Raw genomic sequence first — 9,318 nt, forward strand, 5'->3', positions numbered from 1 at the left:
ATGAGAGCCACAGGTATTGAGAGCCTTGAGCCTGGCCTCCCGGGAGGGCAGGCAGAACACTGCATAGAGGATCCTGACATAGGAGAGAATAATAAGAACTACATCTAGAAGCAAGAGAGCAATGTTACTAAGACCAAACATGATGTTGACTCTGATGCTGGCACAAGCTAGACGGGCAATGCCCATGTGCTCACAGTAAGTATGAGGAATGATGTGATGGCCACAGTAGGGTAGTCTCAGGAGGAGAAACACCAGTGGAACAACCATGTACAGGCTCCGCAGCACAGCAATACCTGCGATGACCCCAATGACTTTAGTGGTGAGGATGACAGTATATTGAAGGGGCTTGCAAATGGCAATGTAGCGGTCAAAGCCCATGGCCAACAACATAATGCTTTCCATGACTGTGAAGAAGTGGATGAAGAACATCTGAGAAAGGCAACCTCCAAAAGATATTTCCTTGAGATTGAACCAGAAGATGCCCAGCATTTTGGGGATGGTGGCTGTGGTCAGACCCAGATCAATGGAATCCAACATGGCTAGGAAGTAGTACATGGGCTCATGAAGACTGTGTTCAGTTTGGATCACAAATAAAATAGCAGCATTCCCCAGGATTGCCATGAGATAGAGAAAACAAAAGGGAAATCCAATCCAGATGTGTGCATCTTCAAGCCCTGGGATGCCCAGCAGGAGAAATGAAGAAGGATGGACTTGTGTGTCATTAGCCAGGGACATTCTCTCAGTCATAGATAGATGCTGTCTGTGTTCAATACAAATAAGTTTTAATGTATGATTAGTATGCTTATTTGTCTACTTAGCATTTTATCTTCATTCTTGATAACCTTTAAATTTCCTGTTCATATTTGTAGAATAAGTAAAACAATCTCTTCATTTAATGTGTAAGTTTCATGAATTTCACATGGCATCAACTATAGAGCCACCATTACTTAACAGAAATCCTGTAAGAACAAGACTGATACAAAGAAGAGGGGCAAAGAGAAATGCAGTCTGCAGAGTGGCCAGGAATACATGGAGAGGATGGAATTTCAAGGTTTGAATACCAAATAGTGTTATATATGCTTTTGCTTAATATGCATAAGAATTACTCAGTGCTGGGAGATGGTGGCGCACCCCTTTATCCCAGCACTTGGGAGGCAGAGGCAGACAGATTTCTGAGTTCGAGGCCAGCCTGGGCTACAGAGTGAGTTCTAGGACAGCCATGGTGATCCAGAGAAACCCTGTTTTGAAAAACCAAAAAGAATTACTCAGGTACCTGTTATTTTCACCTTTCTTTATTTGGGAAGCTAACCCCACCCCCCCAAATCTTGTGTATACAATGTTGTTTGTGTATAGTGTACAGAGTTAATCTGGTTCTGAGGGCAGGATGAACAACTGACCTTCCTTTATTCCATTTCATGAAAAAGTTGTGTCATGTAGAAGTTCTCTATTTTATCATAGAAAATGAATCATTCATGTCCATCATAACTCTATTACAAAATCTATACCTGGTGGTATTACAAAGTACCACCAGGTTTGGAAAGTAAAGACCATGAGAGAGGAAAATATACTTGATAAAGATCATTTTGCTCATTATTAGATATGATAAAAACATGAATTGAAAGATTGTCTTAATGTAAACAAACCTTTCATTTGATCAATGAATAAATATTGCATCTAATAAAAAAACTCTCCAGATATGGACCAGCTATTGGAAGAGTGAGCTACACAATTTTCCAATATATTTCAACCTATGTACATGGAAAAGACAGAAGTACTCAAGATACTTCTGTTTAGTTCCTTCTCTGATTCTATCTCAGTACCAAGTTCAATGGATGCTGCTATCATAGTAAATTCTGAACAAGTATTAAATTAAGCTTTTGAAGAAAATAAGCATGAAGGTCATTGCTGCACTTATTTATAAAAAACCTATTGTATTAATTATGTGGAAGTAATGGACTGTTATGTATAATTGTACACAAAGAATATATTCACAACTAACAAGACTCTTGAAAAAATTCAAGGTGTCTTCCATATATGTTTATTAATGTAACATGCCTTGGGATGTTGTTATGTGTATGTATAGAAGAAGTCATGGAGGTATGGGAGAAAGGAATAAATGGAATCAAATGTTATATAAAAAATATTAAATAAATTAAGAAATTGAGTTCTATCTTAGGACTTACAAAAAAATTTTAAGGATACCAGTGTCTCTTTCTTTAAACATATGATGACACAATTATATTCCTAGATGTGTCCATTTAAGGCCTATAAACCACTGTAGAAATGAAAAATAGTTCATAATTTTACAGGTTGTTTGAGAAACACTTTGTTCATGTGTATGTGCATGGATGTATATAGGTGTGGACATGTGTATACTTCCTAGACTGCTGGTAGAAAGGAAAATAAAGTTAAATTCTTAAATCTATCACATGAACCTATGTGACATGCAGTTGTAGTTCTATTTATCTTTTGCTGAAAGCATGCACAGAATTATAGTTGGGGAAACATTTTGACAATTCATTCTATCACAGGGATTCTGCAAGTACTGGTATCAACCAGGCAATCTGAAGACAAATTTTGATAAAACTGACCATAAACTCCCTCCAGACATATCTTTTAGAGGCAAGAAAAATAATAGACCCCCATTTTTAACTTTTACTGAAAATGGTATAGTATGTTATGCACAGAACACTGTGAAGAACATAAGGGCTTAAGACAAAGTCCAAGGAGGAAACTGGAATTTGGGTGTGGGAATTCATGCCTATGGATACACACAAGTATACACAGACGTGCATAAGGATAGGCATAAAAGTATGTGCATATGCATATATGTTTCAGATCATTTTCTTCGGGTACCACCTATAAATATTTTACTTTATCTGTACTTATTTTTTATTTTAATACAAATTATCTAACTGGCCTAAAGCTCACCTAGTAAGATCAGCTGGTTGGCCATCAAGTCCCAAGGATCTCACTTTCTCCACCTCCACAGCCCTGCTATTACAGCTGTGTGCTGAAAACTCTCCAGCTATTTATGTAGGCTAGGGTGGATCAAATTCAGTTCCTCATGCTTAGAAGCTGAGCTCCTTGCCAACTTACCTATCTACTCTAAGGTATTCCCCACACCAAAGCACTCCAGGTAAAGAGGAAAAGGCATTTTGTTAAAGTAAAAGAATAAGATCAAAGTGAGTGAAATGGAAGCACAGTGACTAATCAGTATGCAAAAAAGCAATCTATGGCCCTTTGCTGACCTCAGGAAGATCCGGTAGACTGATGAATCGTATGTAACTGGTGTTCAGGGCAATGGCAGAGGCTTTATGGAACAGAAACTGATAACAACATTAAAACTACAAACTACAGAACCTTTTGTCTATGGACCTCTCAGGAGAACATCATGTTCTCACACAACCATGTGTCTACAAAGAAGCACAGAGAAGATAATCACCTGGGCCTTGTTTTCTGCACCTAATTCTGCAATTGCATGTCCAACTGTGTATTATAGAATATGTGCTCCCTCTCAAACGTTCCTCTCTGCTTGCTGGGTCCTATTTCATAGATGTCTACTATAAACAGCCATCGTCCATGGTTCACTTAGACATAAATTCACTAATTCCAAAACGTGTCTGGATCCCCTTGATGCTTCTTGAAAACAGAGAAGTACATTCTGTCTGTTTTTGCACTTCAGACTGGAAGAATCAGTTACACAGGATCAGAAATATCAGCTAAATAAAAATCAGGCATTGGTGCAAAGCCATATTCAGATTATTTTCTTAGTTTTACATGTAAAAATTTCTATGACCATAGCAAAAAGTGTATGCAGGAAAGAAACAACCTTGGAGGTTGTGTGAGTATGTGTATTTTTTTCTGCATCTGGTACTTATAAATTCACAATCCTCCATCTCCTTTTTTCTATCTGAGCAGACACCCTTTCTCCATCTCCCTTAATATTTTTTCTTAGCCTATACACATGACTTACCTTGCTTGCTAAATCACTATGAAATGTCATTCAGGATAATCCTGTGGCACACTATTTGCTTGCTGAGTAAAAGAAATTTATGTTTTTTTCCATGGTCCCAATTCCCCTAAGAATATAATCACAGTATCATGGGAACCTTAATAGAGCTTAGTGTGTGGCCTCTAAAGTGTTCTTCCTCCCAGTCACTCTTTGCGCACACAAGATACAAGGACAGGGACTATGCTGCTCCTTTGTGTCCTTTTAATTACTTATGCCTCTTCTTGCACTGATACAATGTACTTGACTTATGATTTCAAAATTAACTTTTAAACTCCCAGAACACTTTTGGGATTCTTGCTGCTATCTTCCTACTCATCCTCAATTTCCACCCTTCATAGAACCCCTCTCACTCCTTCTGTGGTTTGTTTTGCTTATGGATAGATTACAATTTTTCAGCATTGTGTTTCTGTGATAGAACTTGGTTTATTTCAAGGTCTATCACAAATGATAGACATCTACACACTAGATATTGAAGAAGTGTTTGTCCTATTAAAACTGCTGTGATACACCATCAATTGTACCAAGAGACATATAAACATGTTACTTTACATATGTGCCTGACAATAACCCAGATGTAAAAAGAAATTCTGAGAGTGAGATAAAGGACTATCTAAAGTGATCATAAACAAGCAAAAAGAAGCACAACAATTTAAAGGGAAGTTATAACAAAGAAAAGTAGAAATTAGTGAATTATAACACAAATATATCATCCCAAAATAGCATATTAAGGGAAGGCTGTGAAAAGTAACAAAATTGATCCCCTCTCAAGATAAATCCTTTCAAAATGATGGAAGAAATTAGAAGTATAAAACATTACAAGTGATAAGAATTGATGGCTCTCCCAGTCAGCCATGTGCACCCAGACCTTGGGCTGTTCCACTGTGCACAGGTCCTGCAAAGAGAGACCTGTTCTTCCAGGAGTGCTTTCATTCTCCAGCTTGGAGGTGAGATAGCCACTTTCTTTCCAATAACTGTCTGGAGTAGGGCTAAAAGGAGCACACAGGACACAAGAACAGTGGAACAGTTGATACAGGACCCTTCCAGTTGCCATCTGCACCCAGAGATTAGACTATTCCAGAGCCCTCTGTACACAGTTCTGCCAGGAGAGAGCTGGTCTCCCAGGGGTGCTGACACAGGATTAGGGACCCACAGGAGGAACAAGCTCCAGACAGAGACAGCAAGAACACTTAACACTAGAGATAACTAGATGGCAAAAAGTAAATACAAGAATCTTACCAACTGAAACCAAAACTACTTGGCATCATCAGAACCCAGTTCTCTCACCACAGCAAGTCCTGGATATCCCAACACACTAGAAAAGCAAGATGTGGATTTAAAATCATATTTCATGATGCTGATAGAGGATTTTAAGAAAGACATAAATAATTCTCTTAAAGAAATACAGGGGAACACAGGTAAACAGGTTAATCCCTTAAAAAGGAGACACAAAAATCCCTTAAAGAATTTCAGGAAAACACAACTAAACAGTTGAAGGAATTAAACAAAACCATCCGGGATCTAAAAATGGAAGTAGAAACAATAAAGAAATCATAAAGGGAGACAATTCTGGAGATAGAAAACCTAGGAAAGAAATCCGGAGTCATAAATGTAAGCATCACCAACAGAATGCAAGAAGTAGAAGAAAGAATCTCAGGTGAAGAAAATACCATAGAAAACATTGACACAACAAAGAAAATGCAAAATCCAAAAAGATCCTAACTCAAAACATTCAGGAAACTCAGGACACAATGAGAAGACCAAACCTAAGGATAATACCTATAGAAAAAAAACAAAGATTTCCAACTTAAAGGACCAGTAAATATCTTCAACAAATGTATAGAAGAAAATTTCCTTAACCTAAAGAAAGAGATGCCCATGAACATACGAGAAGCCTACAGAACTCCAAATACATTGGACCAGAAAAGAAATTCCTCCTGTCACATAATAATAATAACACCAAATGCACAAAACAAAGAAAGAACATTAAAAGCAGTAAGGGAAAAAGATCAAGTAACATATAAAGGCAGACCTATTAGAATTACACCAGACTTCTTGTCAGAAACTATGAAAGCCAGAAGATCCTGGGTTGATGTCATACAGACCCTAAGAGAACACAAATGCCAGCCCAGGCTACTATACCCAGCAAAACTCTCGATTACCATAGATGGAGAAACCAAGATAGTCCATGACAAAAACACATTTACACAATATCTCTCCACAAATCCAGCCCTTCAAAGGATAATAAATGGAAAACTCTGACACAAGGAGGCAAACTACACCCTGGAAAAAGCAAGAAAATAATCTTCTGTTAACAAACCAAAAAGAAGATAGTCACAAAAAATATAATCCCACCTCTAACAACAAAAATAACAAGAAGCAATAACTTTTTTTTCTTAATATCTCTTAATATCAATGGACTCAATTCCCAAATAAAAAAGACATAGACTAACAGACTGGACATGTAAACCGGAACCAACATTTTTCTGCATGCAGGAAACCTACCTCAGTGGCAAAGACATACACTTCCTCAGAGGAAAAGGCTAGAAAACAATTCTCCAAGCAAATGGTCCCACGAAACAAGCTGGAGTAGCCATTCTAATATTGAACAGCAGATGCTGGAGAGAATGTAGAGAAAGAGGAACACCTCCATTTCTGGTGGGATGGCAAGCTGGTACAACCACTTTGGAAATCAGTTTGGCAGTTCCTCAAAAAATTGGAAATAGTACTACATGAGGACCAAGCTATACCACTCCTGGACATATTCCCAGAAGATGCTCCAAAATGTAATAAGGACACATGCTCTACCATGTTCATAGCAGCCTTATTTATAATAGCTAGAAGCTTGAAACAACCCAGATGTCCATCAACAGAAGAATGGATACAGAATATGTGGTACATTTACACAATGGAGTACTACTCAACTATTAAAAACAATGAATTCATTAAACCCTTAGACAAATGGATGGAACTAGAAAATATCATCCTGAGTGAGGTAACCCAGTCGCAAAAAAAAACAACACACATGGTATGCATTTAATAATAAGTGGATATTAGCCCAGAAGCTCAAAATACCCAAGATATAATTCACAAACCACATGAAACTCAGGAAGAAAGAAGACCAAAGTGTGGATACTTTGGTCCTTCTTAGAAGCGAGAACAAAATATCCATGGAAGGAGTTACAGAAACAAAGTGTGGAACAGAGACTGAAGGAATGACCATCCAGAGATTGCCCCATCTGGGGATCCACCCCATATACAGTCACCAAACCCACACTATTGTGGATATCAGTATATGCTTGCTGACAGAAGCCTGTTATATCTCCTGAGAGGCTCTACCAGGGCCTGACAAATACAGAGGTGGAGGCTCTCAGTCAACTATTGGACTGAGCACAGGTTCCTCAATTAAGGAGCTAGAGAAAGGACCCAAGGAGCTGAAGGGTTTGCAGTCCCATAGGAAGAACAACAATATGAACTAACCAGTCACCCCAGAGCTCCCAGGGTCTCAACCACCAAACAAAGAGTACACATGGTGGGACTCATGGCTTCAGCTACATATGTAGCAGAGGATGGCTCTGTTGTCCACCAATGGGAGAAGAGGCCCTTGGTCTTGTGAAGGCTCTATGCCCCAGTGTAGGGGAATGCCAGGGCCAGGAAGCAGGAATGGGTGGGTTGGTGAGCAGTGGGAGGTGATAGGGGGTTTTCAGAGGGGAAACCAGGAAAAGGAATAACATTTGAAAATATCTAATAAAAAAATTATGGCTCTATTTTTTTTTGCCAGGCTTAAAGACATATGACAATTAAAGATTCTATTTATTTATAATATACAATATTTTGATGTCTATGTATATTATAAGTAAATGATTATAGTCAACGTAATCAACAAGTCAATTACCTTAGATTTGTTAATTTGAGAGTAGTAAGATATACTCTCTGCAAGTAAAACACATCATTGTTTATAATAATCATCGCTCTATTCAAATGATCTCCAAAACAGCCATTCCCTGTGACCAAAGCTTTACATCTTTTTATCTTCATTTCCCAAACCTAATTCACACCCTTGCCTCTTGTAATTAGCATTATATTGTCTCCTTATAGGAATTACATAGTTTTTAAGCACATAGTTGAGACCTTATAGTGACCCTCTGTGCTTGGCTCATTCTACTCATTCTTTCAGTCTATCTATGTTCCCACACCTGACAGAATATGCTCTTGGTGGGTTATCTCCAATGGAAGGCCACAGGTGCATTAATATATAGTTATCATCAACTAATCTTGAGTTTGGGGTAAGGAAGGGGATAGATTTGGAGGAGTAGGGAAAGGGGTGAATGTGATCAAAATGCATTTTATGAAACTAATAGACAACGAGAACAAGGAAGTTGGTATAATAAATATCTTCCTTTGAGAAATACCCCAATGTCCTTTGCATCATTTTCATCTTATATATCTTATCATTGTCCTACCTCTTTTAGATATTAACTTTTATGATCTATGTGACAGTGCCCTCAATTACTCCTTTCACAAAGCCTTTCTCCTGTTCTTGCTTTCTCACCTGTGCTTCTAGAGTCAATTAGAAAAAAACAAAACTCATTTTCAAAACCAATGCCAGTAATCTTCTTAGAGGTTGGGAAGATTACTGAGCAGTTGTAGCTCTTACAGAGTACTTAGTTTGCTTCCAAGCATCCACATGGCATCTCACATCCACCCTAACCCCAGCTCATACAACCTATATCTGTACAATCCTCAACAAGTTCGTTAATACAAAGAATGGGAATTATCAAAAATCCTAAGTTAGTTATAAGAATCCAAGTAAGCCCAACTAAGAGAGGGCCAGAAAGATGCTCCTCGGCAGCATCTCTACTACAACAACAGAAACATAAAACAAATGTGGACACTTCAGTTATGATTGACCACAGCGAACCTCACCCCATGCCCTGTGGAGTATTTGTTGTAAAAACAAATACTAGGTTAAAAGGAACATATTGAATGTGTACCTATGGCATACCTTACTAATCTAGTCAACTAACACAATCATACATTGGAGAAAAGACAACAGTATTCACAATACTAAAGCTATGGTGAATAGGTGCCCATAATCCACTGAATAGATAAAGAAATGTGATATGTGTGTACCTTGGGATGTTATTTGGTGATAAAAATACAGTTACATTATTTCCTGGAAAGTGTATGCAACTTGAGATCCTCATATTACATGAAACAAACCAGACCCAGAAAGACTAAAATAGCATTTTCCCTCTCAGTTGTGAATTTAAGATGTTATGTATTTTATGTTTGCATGTATGTGT

At 38.0% G+C, this 9,318-nt stretch overlaps 1 protein-coding gene across 1 annotated transcript in view; it reads right to left on the reverse strand.

Moving 5' to 3' along the window:
• Window positions 1-735, reverse strand: part of LOC116100774 (olfactory receptor 52E8) — a 51,365-nt gene extending 50,630 nt beyond the window's left edge. Inside the window, exon 1 of the mRNA XM_031384507.1 lies at window positions 37-735. Coding sequence (XP_031240367.1) covers window positions 37-735 — 699 coding nt within the window. The remainder of the gene's footprint in view (window positions 1-36) is intronic.
• Window positions 736-9,318: the final 8,583 nt, after the last annotated feature.

The sequence above is a fragment of the Mastomys coucha genome, unplaced genomic scaffold, assembly GCF_008632895.1.
Source record: "Mastomys coucha isolate ucsf_1 unplaced genomic scaffold, UCSF_Mcou_1 pScaffold21, whole genome shotgun sequence".
Classification (NCBI taxonomy): domain Eukaryota; kingdom Metazoa; phylum Chordata; class Mammalia; order Rodentia; family Muridae; genus Mastomys; species Mastomys coucha.